Source organism: Hesperophylax consimilis, chromosome 14, assembly GCF_061612785.1.
Source record: "Hesperophylax consimilis isolate HC1 chromosome 14, BYU_Hcon_1.0, whole genome shotgun sequence".
Lineage (NCBI taxonomy): Eukaryota > Metazoa > Arthropoda > Insecta > Trichoptera > Limnephilidae > Hesperophylax > Hesperophylax consimilis.
The window spans coordinates 1,131,971-1,153,159 of NC_142849.1; the positions used below are offsets into that span (position 1 = coordinate 1,131,971).

General features: G+C 33.5%; 1 protein-coding gene across 1 annotated transcript in view; it reads right to left on the reverse strand.

Moving 5' to 3' along the window:
- Positions 1 to 21,189, reverse strand: part of LOC149417748 (C3 and PZP-like alpha-2-macroglobulin domain-containing protein 8) — a 445,592-nt gene that overhangs the window by 59,297 nt on the left and 365,106 nt on the right. Inside the window, exon 14 of the mRNA XM_089639401.1 lies at positions 14,882 to 15,032. Coding sequence (XP_089495527.1) covers positions 14,882 to 15,032 — 151 coding nt within the window. The remainder of the gene's footprint in view (positions 1 to 14,881; positions 15,033 to 21,189) is intronic.

The following is a 21,189-nucleotide window of genomic DNA, read 5'->3' on the forward strand; positions in this document are numbered from 1 at the left end:
TCGGTAAATTTAATAAAATTAAATAATGTAATTAAAAATAATATACTAGAGTGGTAGATTTTCTCAGTGTCGCCCCGGTGAAACACCGCATTGAAATAAAATGACTTTAGCCGTGTTTGGTGAACATATGTATGTAGCCAGGTACTTCCCCATATTCCTCTTCTCCATTTCTTTACCCTCCGGTAATAACGTGCCTTAAACCATGCCTAAATAGATCCGGTTACCAGGGAGCAGTTGGAACTCGTGGCGGTATTAGCATAATACAGTTGGAGACATAATCTAAAAAATATATCTACTTCTTGAATCAAATATTAGTAAAATAAGTATTTCTCTTTCCCTAAATTTTTAGTGTTTTGCCAGACGTCTGATATAATCTTTTATTTTAGTATTACAAATAAATATGTATCTCATATCTTATTCAATGTGAATACTTTCGCATATTTTTTTAACCAACAAGAAATCAGATAATGTCAGTGTCCGAAAAATGTTATTTTTTAGAATAATATTGTCGTTGCATTTTCCCGGATAAATCAATGTTGGATTCAGATAAGAAAATTCAATCCCGGAGTGTAAAAATATTTATATTTATATTTATACCTCATTATATTCAGAAGAAAAATACACACTACCAAACAAAGCATTTTTTTATCATAATACGCATATTTTCAAAATATATAAGTGCTGTAATATCACTCGATTTCAGAGAAATGCGTAATGTCCGCTTGTGTATACTTGATTGCCACCAAAATAAAGAATGCATTGACATTGACAACGAGACCACATGCCAAGTTTCAGCTCAATCGGATGTCAGGAAGTGAGTTAGTTTCCACTTCCAAGATTTGCATTAATTCATTCATTTATTACCGAAAATTTCAGAAAAGTGTAATTTAAAAACGGTTGTGCACACCTGCTACCTGCCACCTGCATGTTTGCTTGCTGAAGTGTAACCGATCCCCGGAGCGAGGCAACAACAGAACTGGCTGCGCCAATGCAGCAATGTGTAATATACTGGTATTACCGAAGAATCTAAAGTTCCCATATTAAATCAGAACCTCCTCAGGGACAAGTTTGTCGCCCCCAGTTGTTCAGTTGTTGCGCCTCTGATATTTGTTATGTGAAAAGTTTAAATTACTAATGACGCCCGACCTAAGCACTAGCGATGCCTTGCCGGGGACTTCAGGGGCGTAACTCGCGGCGGGGCAACTTGGAAAGTCGTTCCGAGGGGGGTAGGCAAAGAATGTGTAATGATACTACATGCTTACAACTTTACCTACATGTTGAACACGGTTCGGTGGATTATATTAGAGACGTGCATACTGTTTATCTTGTAAAGTTGGTGGAATATCATGGGTGAGCAGACACCCGCCACCCCTGTACCATACCTGTTAAGCTGTGTAACTGATAAAGGTACTTGTCCAATGTACTGAACTTTCAATGACTTAAATTTGGTTGAATAAAAAAAGAGTATTTTTTCGAATTTTTGTCCAGCATAGAACACAAAGTGCGCTGTCTCTCTTACACTTGCCCGATGACATTGTAGATATCTATTCATTTGATTTTCGTAAAAATGGTTAAACACAGTTTTGCATTGGAAATTTAAGACCTGATTGGCGAAATATTTGGATCACGAAACATGTCCATTTGGCATTTCTTAATGTGTTCTTATTTATTCTATGGTCCACATAAACACGGCAACGATTTATGCATTTTTTTGTACACCTCTTTTTTCAAATGTTATTTTTTAATCGAAGACAAACAGACAGGGAAGCTATTTTAAAAAAAGAGAAGTAAATAACGGGATCGCCAAAAGTTATCTTCCAATGAAAAAGTTAACCAATAATTCCCACTAAACTCAAGTCACCGTGACATGAGATTCAGAAGATGGGTTCAAAAGGCATAAGTAGGGGAAATTCCCAAGAATTTTATATCTAGATAAGCTCTATGGGGAATTGAAAACTCAGCCGGTATGCAGCGGGTAGCGCCACTGGCTGTACTGAATTTCTATACATATCGGGAATATTCTAACAGTAAAATATGATTTAAGATTTTCACGGCCAAAAGTATTTTTGTTATTTGTTTTTGGGGTGTTATGCCGTGTTGCGCTAACTCCTTCTTTAGCCAACGTTTTGGACAGCATTGCAGTGTCCATCATCAGGCAGATGTGTTATCATAACATGATTTTTTACGTATCTTTTGATTACAGGTACATATTAGTAGTAATTGATCAAATTCAAATTTTAATAGTACAAACTTAACATATAATTAACTATTTAATTTCATAAAATTAATTAACAAAAAAAATATTTTTCTTCTTTTAAAATGTCCTCTTGAAATGTTATATCAGCATTCGAACCACCAACAGATTATTGTCGCAATTTATTATGTACCTTCGCTTGCAATATTATCAGCTCTGTTTACTCCAAATGAATAAAATAACTCCATGTAGGTACTTATACCACCTACTTATTAATCGAAATGTAATAATATTATTTTTATCTTACTTTTATTGTTAAATTAATGTTAAATGTAAATATATATATTCTTAAATTTATTTACATTTACTGTGTATCTAATTTAGTAACTGATATTGTAGTCTATTTTCATTATCTTTACTTTTGTTATCATGCTATATACATTTTGTTTATTTTTTACTTTAGGTATAAATAAAAAACTTTCTTTCTTTTCTTTACCCAATATAATATATTGTAACGGCACTACTCCCCAACTCAAACACGAGAAACGTTTTTCTCTATTGAATTGGGTAGTTACGTTAAGAAGAAAACATTTTTATTGTAATTAGTTTTTTTAGTATAAAATATTTATGTTTTTATATAAAAGAAATATATTTTTAAATAAAAAATAAAAAAATAAAAAAAAACACATAACACATCTGCCCTGATGATAGACACTGCAATGCTGTCCGAAACGTTGTGTAAATCACTTCTATTCCTAATTACAAACATACACTACCTACAAACACAATTCTTATTTCTCATAAATATTAATTTAAGTTTGACTATTATATAAGTTATACTATGTAATAAATGTAACAAGTTAATGATACAAATTAAATAAATAATATTGTTTTAATATTAAATATGATTTATTACAACGCCACGATTACTTTTAATGTACAAGGTTTATTTATTATATTTTACGAAAAAATGATTACGAATGAATAAAAACAGAAATGACAGCACAAAGAGAACATACTATAGCTACACATTAGAGTATAGCAATGAAAGGAAAATAATATCAAGTCAAAACCTGAACAAGGTTTCGATAAGGTCCAAGAATTGAGTCTTATTAATAGAAAACATTATACTTATTTACGACTTAACAACTGATGTACATTATTTAGACTATCTCTAACAGATTCTATGAATGGTCTTAGTTATTCAAACTTTGACTACGAATCTAACCTAGACTATAATAATTACTGAGCATTATTTAATAAAAATGTCAGAATTGTTAAACATAGAATAAAATAAGAATAAGGCGAACATATTATATAAAAAACAAGGCCCAATATAAATTATAGTGTCGGCAGTCCCTACAATTTGTTTCTTTTGTTGTATTAAGTCAGGGAAATGAGGAATTCTAAGGAATCTGCTCTTTAAAAGAGTGAGGGTTGAACGAAACGAGTTGAGCTAATGACGTCTGTACCCGAGATGCCTTTCAGCAGGATTCCGCAGGATCTTCTGTGCCAGTCCCAGTTCCATTCTTAACCTTTTTTCTTCCTTCTCACACAGAACGAAAGGTTGTGGTAAGGTTTTATAATTCATTCCCTTTGGGTTTAAGGATTCGGAATCCTTATTATCTCGAGGAAAGAATAAGCGAAGGAATTCTGTGATTAAATTTAAGCAGGAAGGAAGTTTCAAGGAGTAGCTTAGCAATGTTAAGGATTTTATTTTACTTCTTTATTAAGTTTCTGGTATGTTTATTCCATTACTTATAATTATTCATTACCGGTGGTGGTATGCATTTACTTTAGGAACATTTATCGTAAAGTTGGCCCCTCCTCGTGGAAAAAAATATCAAATTGTTTTATCGCATCAACCCATTACTGCCAAAATTATTTTTTATTGAATCTAGGTATTCTTTTATTACTTAATTAGACCTAACTGAAAATAAATTTTTTTTGTTGAAAGTTATTTTTCTTTAATAATGGGTGCTACCATATAGTATCGCTGGGCTTATATGGGTATAATTGGTGCAAAAATAAAAAGCATAAAAATCTCAAATCAACTGGTAAAATAATATATTCTCAAGCTTTTTAAAATATTATAAGCATTTCCTTAAATATTGTTATTAAATAATATAACCTGTAACGGTTTTGTGTGGTACATGGCCAGACAACGGTTATAACAAACGGTTTGCAAAATTTTCTAGCACATCGAGGTGAAACGACAAGGTCAAATTCGGTCAAATCTTGTGTCTATAAGAACTCCCAATGTCTTTATTTTAGGATTTACAGAAGGTGTACCAAAACTAGTTAAATAAATTTGAGCGAGTTATCTCCAAAATTTCAGATTCGATATTTCATTGTGAATTTTGTTCAGTATAAAAACCACGAAACGTGTGCAACATTCAGTATCCATGTATAAAATACCCAATATCATTTCTTGCTGCGGATGTTTATTCGATAATAATAATAATGTTTATTTTAGCTGGACAGAGCGGTGTGTGCAATGCTCTGCCTGCCATAAAAGTTTTTTGAGAAACCTTTGTCCGTTATATCAGCTCCACCCATACTTTCATTTTATTGAGCAAAGCAATCTGTATGCTACATCTGAAAACAGAGTTTATCTTTTCGAGAAAACCGTTCACCGATTTCAGTAAGAAAAATCCCATGACTTATAGGAGCAATTTCCCCGCTTCGCGCCGCATCGTCTCTGCACAGGGTACGCATCCCCTTTAAGCCGTCGAGATCCACAGCATCTTTGGCTTTCTTACTTCACACTAGAGTACCAGGAACACTCAATGTCTTCAACAGTGATGAAAATAACCTTCATCCATCCACACGTGATGCACACCAACTGACGACAACGTCGTTCGACGTCATCAAGTCCGGTCTCCAACAACTCAGTGTCGAGCCACCGACTTCATCGCCTCGATCACTCCTCCGTTCATCTCCGCTTCATCTGGTATTAGCCTTCGACACTGACGCGGTGTCGATCTTCGACCCGGGGAACTTGCTACCGATCAAGTCCACCCTGCGTGAGCATGGGTTCGAAGTACACTGACTCACAATAAACGCTCACCTCACAACCTCTTTTCATCCTCGAAGAATTACCTACAACTTTTTTGGTTTTATCCACTCAACCCTCCTTTGACTTTATCCGTGGAGAATTTATCCGAACAATCATAATTCGAGAAAATATTTGAGTCGAGTGGTTGGATAAATATATGTAGTAAATTATCGGCTATATCACTGTTTTCATGTATCATGTCATTTATCTTCATTTAGTGAAAATACAGTGCTGGAAAAAAAATTACATTTACAAATCAATTTTTTTTATCGTTACAGCCCTCCGATACCGTATGATATCGTGCCACTTGAGACAATATTGTGTAAACGCCACAATGCAAAAAAAAATATTTTTCATTTGCAACCGATGTTAACTTACGAGTTAATAGATAATACGAAAAAACATATAAATATGCAAATTTCAAATCCGTGTTTTCGGACACACAAAATTTCAAAAAAAGAAAAATCGGTTCTCGTTCATACATTGCTAGCGTCAAAAATGACCACACTTTTTGTACGCTGGTGGGACCAATCACAACCTACATTCCACCAGACGTTTTAAGATGGCGACGACAAAAGTAACAATACTATTTCGGATACCATATTGTATATACGGGCGCTATTGGGTTAAGCTGAATTGTACTTGTCATTCATTTGTAGGTTTGTATGAAGTCATTACAGAATATATATCAAAAACAGTGAGTACGTTCAAATAGAAAAGGCTTTTTCGAATTACGTTAGTTTTTGTAAATTTCTACCTTGGGTAAATGTTTATTATCGAGAATTTTTAAAATCCGGTAATTAACGGTCAGTGCCTTTGTTAGCATCGCGTTTGGGTCCCACCCAGGCGTGGTGGGTTTAATTCCTCGGCTGGCCAAGTCTTCCATCACAAAACGAGCAACATTTTCAAATATTGTTAGGTTATTCGTAACAGGGCAATGTTTTTCCGTCTCAAAACAAATAAAAATATTATTTGTTTTAATCGTTATTTTTTCTTCTTACTGTTTATTGCTACTTAAGTTTGTATCTTTTTTGTATTAATTAGACACCTGTTCTCTTTATTACATTGTGTTTTATATATTTAACATGTTTACATAATTATGATTTCTCTCAATATATGTAAAATTGTAGTAAACAATCGGTGAATAATAAAAGTAGTGCAAATTTAATACAACATGATATAACGCACAAAAACTTTCAATATCCATCAAAACAAACATTCCCTCCAAAATATATTTTTAATATTTCTACTCTCCTCCACAAATTCTATTGACCATAACATTTTTTTAAACTGGCAATAAATATTGTTTCGAATATTTCACGAAATAGCTGCTGACGTGAATCACTGTCAGTTTTTATTTTTGAACCGAATTTCCATGTTTTCCCTCTTTTATTTTAACAAACCACTTTGAGGCCCCATCCGATTGGCTGACCTACTTTCTAAATGTCAGTCAATCGAAGTAGATGCTCATAATTTAAACAAACTTCACGCCAGTAAAATATTGTTGCTGTTTTTGACGGGAAACCCTGCAATTGACAGTCTGAAATTACTGCAGTGTGACGAAGATAAACTTTGTCCCCGACATCAATGTAAAACTTACCACCAGCCGAAATGAAATTGCACAGGGTAGTTCGGACACATTCGATATTGATTGTTTGACGAGCTTTGACACAAAACCTGCTCACAATGGATTATTTTAACACCACTAAAGCTCGGTTTTCCCCATTGAATCCTAATTTAAAACGAGAGCATAATATACTATCTATTATGACGGCCGTTGTGTGCATTCATTTGCACTTCGATTCATCTGATGTTAACCTTCGAAATACTGATATTGTATAATTATTATTACTCTATACAAACATCCTATTAGTAATTTTCATGAATGTAGATACATACAGAGCCTGAAATGAAGTGCGACATGATTTAAGAATGATCACACTCTAGAGAGAATTCAGATCTAAACTTAAAACTCACATTTTTAGACAGTCATATTAATTTTTGCGGAGAAAATTTCTTTTGAAAGCTTATCACTTTGTGATGTCATTATTTATTAGAATAACACAGAAATAACTTTGTTTACATCACTATATAATCTCCAATGTTCACATCATCAGGTATATACTTGCTCCTGATGATGTGAACATTGTTCATGAAACATTTGGAGGTTATATATATTATAGTGATATAAACAAAGTTATTTGTGAATTATTCTAATAAGTCATATTTATATTTCGCGACATTGTAAATAAAAAAAGGTGTAGATAATGGAGGGTAAAATAGCATAACTTGTCAAATCATGTAATGCTATAGTGCCCTCTGCGTGCAAAGTCGTAAACTTTTTATTAAAAGTGTGTTTATTTGAAGTGACCTGCCAGTTAAGTACGTTTATTTATATCTTAGGTACGTTTATCTATATATAAGATAAAGCCTAGAATCTAATAATAAATTCCACAACGTCCATGATATGATTTTTTAAATAAACAGCGGTATTAATATTATTATTATTATTTTAGCATTACAGCGTATCTACAACGAAGTATTTCATTGATTATTTTGTAAGCCTTTAGAGAAATAGGTTATTTTTATTTTTGTTAAAAGTTATCATATTTAAATCTATGTTTGAACCAGTGGCTGCTCGAGACTTTTGGGTGTTCTAGAGTGCTAATATTACAAAAATGGTATTATTGATGTTGTTGTAGCTGAAAATGATTTTTTTTCGAAAATAAGATTTTTTATATGAAAATTTTCAGGATATTTCAGTTTAGCTGTGAAATAAAAAATCGTTTTCAGCTACAACAACATCAATAACGCCATTTTTTGTAATATTAGCCCTCTGGTAACCCAAAAATCACGAGCCGCCACTGGTTTGAACGTTCAATACCATGTAGGTACATTCATCATAAGTTTTTGATTTATTTAATCTTAATATTTAAAAATTCATCCTGCGTAGAAAGCAAACTAGAAAAGTAGTCAACCGATATCGCAGAATTTTTTTTTTTCTTATTACAGCCAAAAGTGTTTAGAGAGTGGTTTGAATGATAGAAGAAGTCGAGGACGCCCGAGAAAGACATTAGAAATAGCGGAGCATTGCGGGGTTCACTAGTACATAGTAAAAATATGTTAAGATTAAGATGTACATAGAAATATTAGAAAATATGAGATTTATTAGTCTGACGAGTTTATAAAAGAACTGTTATTTTTTTTTTTTTTAATTTTTTTTTAAATTTTTAATAAAATTCATATTTTATTTATTATTCAACAAGATTAATCCATTAAAAGCACAAGTTTTTTTATTTTAAAATTCTCTAACTTTATCCAAATAGTAATTAAATATAACTACTGTTTTAAAAAAATAATTCAATAGCACCTCTTTTCACGATACGCTGTGCAAGAGCATGTTATTATTATGTTCTGCCATGTGGTATCTTAGTTACGATTCTCTGTATTTGAGTAAATTATGTTAGCAAGAATATGGTAAATGTGAATACTTTTACCGTAATTCGTTGTGGTCAATTGGACTCAAAGTATTAATATTGATTAATGTAGAGATACTTTTTTGAGATGTATATATTCTAACAACATTATATAGTTCATTGGCAGCATTTAGTGACAAAATAAATGCTGGTTTTTCGTTCTTTATCCAGTGTGATTTATACAATTAGAAATAAAAATCTCCGTTTACGAAACCTATTTTTTGTGTTTACGGCTATATTCTCGAATATTAAAATACATATTTATACAAAATAATGTTGCATTCATTGTTTTACCTTCGGACAGCGGATATGGTAATGATTGAAAGCTGGAAAATGCTTTTAAATGGGAAATTACTATTTCACCATCGCACTAGTAACCAATATATAATGGATTTATCATTAAACACAACACAGCTTCTGCCAACTGACAATATCCATTATTATTGTCTCGTTTGCAGAAAGATTCCAACAAATGTTTACACGACATCGATATACCATATTAAGCTGTTTGTTGATTTAAGATTATACAAGTGGATTTCTGGTAATCGATCTGAATGTAAATTATTTATTGTTTATTTATTATTGTTTATTGTGGTATTTTAAGTAGGTACATAGTTATCTATGTCCTAATACAATCCCTATATACATATAATTATGGTAACACATTTACAATGAATCAATCACATATTTTCTTAATTTAATTTTAAATGTTTTTATGTTTTCTTCTGATTTATATATTATTATACTCTTGGGAAGAAATTCAGGCGAAGACAGGCTCAAGTGATTTTAACAATCTGAACAATATCGCCCACCAGTGGGTGATTTAAGTAAAAAATTAAAACTATTTTGGGGGGGGGGGGGTGATTTTATATAATTCGGAGGGCGATGGGCATGTTTTGTGCATTTTTTCTGTTCAGCGCTATTTTGTTAAGATCTAAGTTTGATGCTATGTGAAATTCCAATTGAGGGGGGTTGGGTAAACTTCCTGTGATCTAGGACGTTTTGGGGTGGGGCGCTGAAGAAGGATGTATTTAAAAAGTGGGCAATTGGCTAAAAAAGGTTGCGAACCTCTGCTCTAATCCCATGAAGTTCCAAGGAATAATTGATCTTTGTTTGTTGATATACATCGTTGCAAGTTAAATTAAACTCGTATGATTAATTTGTTGGCTTGTTGATAATACGCCGAGGGCTATTATATTAAACACGGCGTAACGAAACCTACTCGACAGACTTGAACAAGTGATTTCTGAGCTTAGTTGGAGTACAAATGAATAATAATAGTACGCATCTTGTGTCACATGTGACACCCGTGGGAGGGCCTTTGGTGGGCTGGTTAAAAGTTCTAAAAAAAAACTTCACCGAAATCTAAAATGACAACTTCATATCTTACTCAAAATAACCATAGGATTTTCTTGCTAAATTCTGTCGAGTAAAAAATAACCCTGGGAGTTGCTTGTTAAATTCTGTCGGGTACGAATTTACTATCACACGCTGTGCCCATAATTTCACGCCATATTACAACATATTATTGCCATCTTGGAGATTGTCAAATTCACGATAAGAAATAAGGTAGCATGTGCGCCCATTAAGCATTACAATGGATGGTGTATTGTTCGTTTTAACATATTCCATATGTGTTATATTGTACCATAGTTTAATATTACAATCACAATTATGAGAGTCACGGAGCTTACAAGATCTTTTTGACAAAAGGTCTATTTCTTATTAATGCAGAATCATTTTTAATGAGGCACATACGATATTGCTTCCATTTCCACAAGGTACATAGGTATATATGTTCTAAGAGAAAAATATTTTTTAACAATAGAAAAGGTAAAAAGTTATGATTTATTATTTTTTGTCTAATTATTTCGCCAGACATTTTATATTGTTCTTCTTCTTAAGTCGGTTCTTCCCCGACTTCTGCTGCTAGAAGGTGTTGTCCTAGTATGGAGTGAATACAAATCTGACTCGAGCAATTGCATCTCTGTATGAGGGAAGCGTCCCCGATAACAAACAATAACAACACTACAGAGGAGATCCAGAAGCGCATCGTGAATGCAAACCGCTGCTATTTCCGCCTACAAAAACAAATAAAATCCAGACTGCTTTCCAGAACCACCAATGTATTAGTGTACAAAACACTAATTAGACCAGTGCTTACGTACGCAGCCGAGACGTGGGTTCTAACTAAGAAGAATGAGCGAGCACTGGATGTTTTTGAAAGGAAAATTTTGAGGCGCATCTTTGGACCGGTTCTAGAAAATGGATTTTGGTGCAGACGTTATAACAATGAGCTCTATACTCTGTTTAAGGAGCTAAACTTCACAAAATTCATAAAACTGGGAAGACTTCGGTAGCTAGGTCATGTGGAGAGAATGACCGAGCATCGAGAACCAAAGTCCCTGCTGAGCTCAAGACCGATAGGGAGAAGGAGCCTGGGAAGGCCAAGGTTAAGATGGAGCGACAACGTCCTCAAAGATTTGTCTGCCTTGGAGCTTCGAAACTGGAGAGAGCTGGCGCGGGACCGAGATGAGTGGAGGAAGACTCTTGAGGAGGCCAAGACCCACCAGGGGTTGTAGAGCCAAAAGTGATGATGATGATGATGAGGGAAGCGTTGCATGTGGTAGGGTAAACGGTAGTTTTACGGGGTGGTTTGATATCACAAAAGGTGTTTAACAAGGCTGCGTAATGTCACCGATTGCTGATTGCTAATAATATATATGATCTACAGTCTCTCGTGTCTAGGATGAACGAAGTATGCATGAAGAATGAGTTAATGATGAATGTAAGTAAGTCTAAAGTAATGGTGCTTGAAAGAGAGAGTACGAAAACAGTGTGCAATATAGCTGTGAATGAGGAATACTTGGAGCAGGTGGATGAGTTTTTTGTATTTAGGAAGTATGTTTACGAGAGATGGGAAGGCTGACAGAGATATTTAAAGAAGGGTAAATGTAGTTAATTCTGTTAATGGAGGACTCAGTTGGCGCTAAAAAAAAATTGTCCAAAGAAGCGAAGTTAGCAGTCCACAATGGAGTGCTGGTACCTACCTTGATGTATTGAAGCGAGGCATGGAACTGGCAAAGAAAGGATAGATTGAATGCTGTTGAAATGAGATCCCTGAAGCGTATGTGTGGTAAAACCATGTTTGATCGTGTGAGGAATGTGGAGATCTACAAATAGTGCAAGGCTGATGTAAGCGTAATGAGTAAGATTAAGAAAGGGACGCTTTGATGGTTTGGGCATGTAGAGCGAAAGAGCAAAGATAGAACTGTAAGGAGGATATATGATGCAAATGCGAATGGTAGCAGAAGTCGGGGACGCCCGAAGAAGACATGGCACGATCAAGTAAATCAGAAACTCGAGTCGGGCCATGTCAAGAGTCAGAATAGTAAAAGAGTATGTATGAGACTATGTATGAATGTGAATGAGGCAAGAAGTGTGTGCCAAGACCGAGTTGTTTCGCGGTCCGTCCTCTCTGCCTACCCCTGCGGGGAAACGGCGTGATGGTTAGTTAGTTGGTTGTCATTTTCTCACGCATAAGTATTGATAACAAAAGAATTAAAAAATATATTTTATTTTATGACTATCATTTAGATAAACAGGGGAATTATTTTCCCGAGTTCTTCCTGTGTTTGAGCCAATGTAAAAAAATTCGAATCACCACACAGTCCGCGACGCTTAGGAAATTTGAGTGCACAACTAAGGTTTCAAGTACAAATTAATAAAATTATTTATGTAGCCATATAGCTCTGAATATAGCTAGATAGCTCTGAACGTGCCGGATTGTTGCTTTGATTCTTCAGTTAGCTATATAGATTTGAACGTGCCAGATTTTTACTTTAATTCTTCAGGTAACTATATAGCTCTGAACGTGACGGATTGTTACTTTAATTCTTCAGGTAGCTAGATAGCTCTGAATGTCCGGGTTTTTGCTTTAATTTATTTCAAAGTCATTAGGTGGAAGTGAATCGTAGCTTCTCATGTGGTTCTTCCAAAAAACTCCCTTATCAACAATAATTCATACTTAAAGACTTTCACAGTGCCAGGAACAGTCAGTTTGAAAAGTATTCATTTCGGACGTTGGTAATACGCAACTAGTTAATTGATAAACCGGTATAAACATCGAGGATTGAGGAGATGAATAATATACTATGAACTTCAAGCCACGGCAAGGTTGAAGATGCATCTGTTAGAATTCAGAATCCTGCCGATTTCACACGAACTTACTACTGTTTCTGATTTGCAGGCTGTTATAATATAGGCGATTAAATATGTGGCTTTATAGTATGTACCTAAACTGACAACCTCAGAACGTAATGATACAGGATACAACTACTTGCATATTTGTCTTTGAGTAGGTAAATACATATGGCTACTATCACATTATACCATGGGCGGTCTCCGTCAAAGCTTTGTGATGTTGATAATAGTGCCTAGTGTAGCCAGGGCTGGCCCGTACTGTCATGCAATTGAGTGCCATATTATGTCTTGGGGGCTCGTTTTAACTTTCGCACAGCCAACTTTCGTCACTTTGGACAATGCATTGGTTATTTCTCCGAAGTCTAACAAATGAGTGAAAATACGTTGGTAGGTAATGGTTTATTGTTTTTGTCCATTAATTAAGAATATTGTGAGTAGCTATTAGTATATCTGCCCCATGAATTCAGTTTTGGTGTTCTAAGATAACAAATTGACAAATCATTGGTATTCATTTCCATAAAAGGGTGTTGAGTGTTTGAGGTTTTGTACCCTTCACGCGACTTCGTATTGAAGCAAACTTTGCCAACGAAAATTAAACAGTTTTGAGAAACACAATATCCCAAAAACTATCTTAATCTTTAAACCTAAATTTTCGCATTCACGCCTATTTAGACTATTTTCTCATACCGAGGATGTTGGGATTATATCTACGTATTTTTATCTGTCCTGGAATGGAAAACTTTCCTAGTTGGACAGGTAAAGCTTCCTTATATGTAATTTGTACTTTCTTTTGTATCTATCTATAAATAAATAAAATAAGTAGCTACCTACGCTTTTTTATTTGACCCCTTGAAATGAAGGTCACCGGTATTCACTGCCCGCAGTAAAGTTGTTTTGATTTTGATTTTGAAGTTTCACCGATCTTACAAAATCGAGAATACAGTTGACTTAAGACGGATTGAATATTACGTAATAAGATATTAGAAATGCTGTTTAAAAAAACCTATTCAAATTTTTGGTATAAGTAAAGCTAAAAAACAGCACAGAGCTTTCCAAAATTTTACAAACGGGTGACTAAACGCAAGGCTAAACAACTATTTCTATTTTTGAAACCTATAAATTCATAAATTAGTTTCATTGTAATATTGGATTTTATGAATTAAAACACTTTTCTAACTACTGGTCATAAATAAAAAATGTAAGAAAGTTACAAAGGTGTTTTAATCTGCTTCAAAGCTGCTTAATATTGAAACATCTTTGGGACTACTCCATATCCCATGGTCCTCTCTAGAACATTGTCATCTCCCTTATTCTTCTCATTCCTTCAAAGCCTTACGTACTACAAGGAAGCAGAAGAATTCAAAATAAACTACCTACTCGACAGTAAGCTGATGACAAGTATTCAACAGTCGTAATATTGCTGCTGGTTAGGGTCGTTATTCTCATTGCAACCGAAATCCCTTACCTAAAAATTACGGATTGTTACTTCGAAAATTGGCCACTAACCCAGATTTAATTGATTTTGTTTTGAAATTAAAAACAATAGTGTTGTTAAATGTGCACCTCGAACTCTAAGAGCTTAAAGGGTGATACATGTGTTGTAGCCTTTACAAGAAGAAAACAGCAACAAGTATAAAGGTGGGACTATACATCTATTCTCTTTTTCCATTTTTGACCCGATCGAATGAGTATCAAAACTCGATTTCAATATACAGTCCATTTAAATACACTATCGTTAAACCGCCATTTGTGCGTAAACACACCATATTTCACAATATATTATTATTATTGTTTCAATTTTAAAAAAAAATTAGTGAAAGAACACATAGTGTAGTGGCTTATTGCATTATCATTTATCATTTATCCCGCCATAACCATTTAACAAAATGTCCCACTCCATTATAATGGTAAAATGATTAGCATTGAACATAGTTATAGCAAGTAACTCACCAGTAATGTTGTGCACTCCGGGTTTGGTGACCAGGACCCTGACCACCAGCGCGGTGGCACCCCTGGGACCCAGTCGCAGCCTCTCGGTGACGTACATCATGCCGTTACTGACAAACTGACCACCACCGCTTAGGGAGAGCAGGGCTGTCACCTGGGGATAAATGTGATTGAATTATTGAACAATTAAATAAAATCTTGGTAAAAAAGTCGACATAGTTGGTTGAAAGTGAAGTTAATGAAAAGGCCAACGAAGAATCCGGGAGAAATGCCAAAGCCTTGGTCCACCTGCGGTCTAAGGGTGAAAAATGGGTAGTGCTAATTTATTTAGAATCTCTTCAAACGATTGGTAATCAGGTCAAAAACGGGATTCCAGGCAGTTTCCTGATAAACTTTTAGTAAAAAATAAAACTTTCCTAATAAAACGAAACACGTGTTCATGCACCTGCATTTGCCTTGGTACTATAAAATGATGATATGCGAAAATGTTAGGATATTTATGAACACGTGTTCCAACATCGTGATGTACTGTGTGTCACCAATAATTTGATTAATAAATCAGTAATACTCATTTTCAATATTCAAAACAAAATAAGCATTTCTTAATTGCATGGAAAAAACCGTGTGATGCTGATACCAAAATAAGTAACACTAATTGAACCTTAAGCTTTTGCGTACTCAAGATATTATACAAATGAATGTGACCGTAATTTGGATTTATATCCTCTACCCTCGAGAGGGGATTATTATTCATATCTCCGAAATAAATACCCTCACTCGTTTATAAATGAAAAACAAACACTTTTTCATCTGTTTTTCTTCGCTTTTTGAACACAAACATACTTTTAGAAATATCTACATTCATTTAATAAATCATCAGCCTTTTTCTGTATTACAGATCACGCTGCCGCCTTTATCCAAAAATAGCCAGAAGTACGATTTATTATTCGAAGGGAATGTTATTAGTCTTCTGAAAAAAAATACATTGGTTGAAAATGTTCTAACACGGAAGAAATTTAAAGCATTTGGTTGATATATTATTTATTTATTTATTACAACGGCGCAGACCCATGAAAAATCACTGATATTATAATTGTGAATATGAAATTTTATGTAAAGAACCTGATGTATGGCAGTGGGGCATGGGATTGGCAGAGGGAAAAGGAAATACCTACTTATTTATAATTACATTGCACCAACCCATTAAGTAAATCATGAAAATCAGTAACTTTGTGATTGAAGTTTAATAAATAACACAAAACATTGTCTAAAAACTATCCACCAGGGGTAGAGGCAGGAAGGATAGATAGTCACAAAACTCTGTCTCGACAAACAATAGTTGCTTCATTCACATTTATATATTCTTGTGTCATATGTTATAGTCTTTTATTATTCTTGACTTAAGTATTCGATGGTCCCATGAGATCAATATCCTTCAGATATTCCATCAACTGATATTTGGTCGGATGTATCAGATATGTGATCTGCCCTTATGCTGGATTCTGTAACACAGTAGGTCAACACAGCTTAATAACCGAAAAATTATTCACGATAACATAGAAATGTTTTTTTTAAAGTATTGCGTTAATAAGAAATTAAGATATTTTGTCAATGAACTCAGTTCATGAACCAGTGTGTTTGAAAGTGACTGTAAGGCTGTACGGAGAGGGGGAGGGTACGACTTTGTGACGGGTGGGTGGGAGACAGGGTGGAGGCAGCTCACAACTCCTCACAGTACATACAACATATTTCGTGTCTTGTGCGATTCAATAAGTAAACCGCGGAATTTAAACAACCTCGTTTGTTTGTTATTTGTAATTGTCAGGACACATAAACATATAGTGGGTTTGTATAAAATCCATTCTTGGCAATTTTATCAATTTACGTGGTGAAAGAAAATTAATAATTACAATATAACATAATCCTTTAAGTCATAGTAACCACTTCGTTTCACCTTTACAAATAATGTTAATACCCCTTTATTAATTACTTAATTTTCTATCGAAACATTTAATTTGAAAGTTTCATCGTTCGTAAAACTATCTATAAATCGAAGAAAAGTTGAGAGGTCTTTGAAATTTCAAATTTTAAACAATTGTCATGGTGAAAATTGACAATATTTTTTCTTATTTTATTTAGGAAAGTAAGTTATTTAAAAAAATAAATTTGCAACATTTAACTCATTCAAATGTTTTATCTAAATTTTTTTTATAGTTAACAGTTTTGATTAATGTTTTTTTTTATATATTGAAGAGCTCTGCTCTACAGATGGGTGTTAGGTGTTTGCATAATCAATATATATATATATATATATAAATAATTTTATTTTATAATTTTTTTGTGTATATCAGAATGCGTCCATTAAGAGAACAAAAGTACAATAACAATAGAACATAAAAGTTTTCATAAGTGGAATTGAGACATTATTTGCATGTCTATTAAAGATATCAAGAGATATGTTATTCTGTTCTGCCATATGGGATCATGGGATGCAGGTATGGTGTGCACTATTTATCAAATTATGCATAGTTTTATACGCTATTACTGCAAGAGCCCCACTTTTTCTCGATTGGAGACTTTGGTAGTTCTCCTCAGATTGCAAATATTCATATTGCATAAAATTGCAGCTCCTCGCCTTGCATTTGTGTACAATTTTCGCATTAAAGTAATGAGGGGGATACTTATTTAATGGGATTTTTTTACCCCTACCTAATTACCTGAACCTGTAACCCCGAGTACCTGACACCCTCTGCCCTTACCTAAGCTACTCCAAATACCTCACACTTCAAAGGGTCAGTAAGGAATAAGATAAGTAATATTACCACATCGAGACAAATATTCATAATTAAACCGATATAATGAGTGGGAAGACTTTAAAGGGTTAATAATAATTATAAATAATTTCCAATATTTATTTCGGAAATCAATAAGGGCGGAGATAATAAAGATAAAAGCAGTTGGTTTTTCATTCACCTGTATGGAAATAATATAAAGATGTCGCCCGTATCTATAGGTTTTACCATAGTATGATAATAAAGCCAAAACAGCTGTCACACGTAGTAATAATTATACAGCAGAACTTGTTTATCAATTAACTGTGTTTTCTAAATGATTAATGATTTTATTGAAAATATAAAAGACAAACCTGAAATTGAAAAGAAGTTTTACAAATTAAACTTGAAAAAAATATCCTTTGCACTGACAAAAATATTATTTTATTTCGATGTTCGAAAAAACAGTGTTATCGAATATGTATTTCTCTACACACATAATATAATATATTAATACGTTTGTACCTTTTCCTTTTCACGCGAATTCATTTAATATTTTAACGTTCATTTTCGCACTAACTGTATTTTTCCAGGGAAAATTAATGGACCTTCGTCTTTACCACGGTCTCTCATTTTATTGACGGAACCTAATGCTGAAATAGTGTTCTGATGAACGTAAATAATGATGTTTCTGGCGGGAACCGCCATCACGCATCACGCGTTATATTCTGAAATGAATTTATTATTACGCTACAAAAATATTAGAAAAATATCACAAATATTGAGAAAGAAGAAATGAGAACGTAACCACACTTATGTGTATGTGAAAAAAAGTACGGTTCAAAAATATTATATCAAACGAGAGTAAATAACAAGTATCAATTACAACATATCAAATCAAATTTAAAAATTTCCAATTAGCAAGGATCAATATTGCGCCCGGTAATATTTATACCGTATGTAAATGATAATAAAGTTAACAGTCCAACCAACACTCATAATACAAGGGGTACCGCAAGGATCAATATTACGCATGATAATATTTATATAGTATGTAAATGATATAAAAGTAAAATTCCAAACAACACTCACAATACAAGGGGTACCGCATGGATCAATATTGCGCCCGGTAATATTTATACCCTATGTAAATGATAATAAAGTTAACAGTCCAACCAACACTCACAATACAAGGGGTACCGCAAGGATCAATATTGCGCCCTGTAATATTTATACCCTATGTAAATGATAATAAAGTTAACAGTCCAACCAACACTCACACAGTACACAATAATATGTAAGCGAGCAGTTAAAATCTAACGAATAATTTAATTTATTTATGTATTGTTTTTTTTATATAGCTTAGAAATATGTAGTTAGGAAGCGTTAAATTTATAGATTTCTTTAAATAAAGTAAATAATTTTGAAAAAATAATACTTATTATCTATTTTATAACACTTACAATAATTGAGGCATTCGGCTTTTCGTTCTGTTGAAACCTCACCATCTTACTACTCAGCGACATATTGCAACGGAAAATATATTACAGTGGAGTTCTCAGCGACTGGACAATACAATACTTAGTTCAATAAAATTGTTGTGTATTATTGTGGAGTGTGACGTGTTTGAATGAAGTTTATTGTAAACGTATATTTATGTTTTTTATTATTTATTTATTTATTTATTTAACGCCCAGAGGGCTTTTACATGGTTGGTAGTATAATTTTAATTTGACAAATACTTTAAAACATAAAAAATAAGAATAAAATTACATTTGATAAAAGCTATGCAACAAGTCATACAAACACAAGAAACAAAAACAGAAAATTACAGCTATTTGTTGGTTTACATGATGTGTTTAGGAGTATTGTTGAAATAAATGTTTTAAATGATCCACAAAACTTGCCAAGTTGGTATTGAATATGTCAACATCACCCAAGTAATGATTTTCCATGGTGTGAAGTCGTTGTATCGGAGAGTGGGCAATGTAGTTACGCTTATGTGTGCTGCTGTAGAATATTGTATTTTGTCGTGTTGTTACTGTGGGTATATGTATGTTTATAAGTTGCAGGAGTTCACAACAGTCGAATTTAGAGTTAAGTATTTTGAATAAGAACGTTAAATCGTTTATTTTACGTCTATCTTCTAATGTATGTATTTTTAGAGTATTTAATAAGAAATTGTATTTTAAGTCTTCGACAGGGATATTTAATTTAAAATTTATAAAACGTAGAAATTTTTTTTGTATTCGCTCAATGTTGTTAATGTGAATTGTATAAGATGGAGACCAAACTACTGAGTTATATTCAATTAGACTTCTTACTAGAGATACGTATAATAGTTTAATGGCTTGCAAAGAATTAAAGTTTTTAGTTGTTCTTAATACGAAGCCTAGTGTTTTCATACCTTTGTTCACAATTTGATGGATATGATTGGTGAAACTTAGTTTTTCGTCCAAAATAATTCCAAGATCTCTCATTTCCGTGACTCTTTCTAAAGCTATGTTATTGATGGAATATTCGAATAAAACAGGATTTTTGTTTCTGAAGAAAGTCAAGGTTTTGCACTTTACTACATTTAAAAATAAATTATTTTGAACGCACCAATCTCTAAACTTACTAATATTTGACTGTAGTATATGGCAATGATTTATATCAGTTATTTTCTTGTATAGTTTGACGTCATCTGCAAAGAGCAATACCTCGACATCGTTGAAGCAATTGGTTATATCATTGATGAAAATGAGGAACAAAACCGGGCCAAGGTGACTACCTTGCGGTAGGCCACTGGTAGCCCGGAAAGCTTTCGACATCCAAGATTTTATTTTAACGAACAGTTTACGATTTGACAAATAGCTACTAAACCATTTTAGCATGTTATCCATTATTCCTAGAGCAAATAGTTTTTGGATTAGTAGTTTATGGAATACTTTGTCGAATGCCTTCGAAAAGTCTGTATATATACAGTCGACTTGTTTATTTTCTGCAAATGATTGTATAATGAAGTTTTGAAATACCGTTAAGTTAGTTGCGGTGGATCTTCCTTTGATAAAACCGTGCTGTTTTTGATTAATTAATTTTATTAATTTGGGATAGATTTCATCAAGGACCAATGATTCAAAAAGCTTTGGCAGTACTGACTGTATACAAATGGGGCGATAATTAGCTATGTCAGTATCGTCTCCTTTTTTGTAGATCGGTGTAATGAAGCTAGATTTCCAGCGGTCTGGAAAATGTCCAAGGGACAAGAGACGGTTAAATAGTACTGTAAGTGGTTTAAATAATGTATTAGAGCATGTTTTGAGGAATATTGGTGGAATGTTGTCTGGGCCAGCGGATTTGTCAGTGTCTAAGGAAAGTAATTTTTGTTCGCAACACTTTTGTGTGATTTGGCAGTTTGTTAAGTTTGTGGTCATATTAAATTTGTATTCGGGTATTTTATCATCTGGAGTGTCTTCATCATATACATTTTTGAAGAAGTCCGAAAAAAGGTTTACAATATCCTGTGTATTGTTTGCACTGATTCCATTCATATGCATT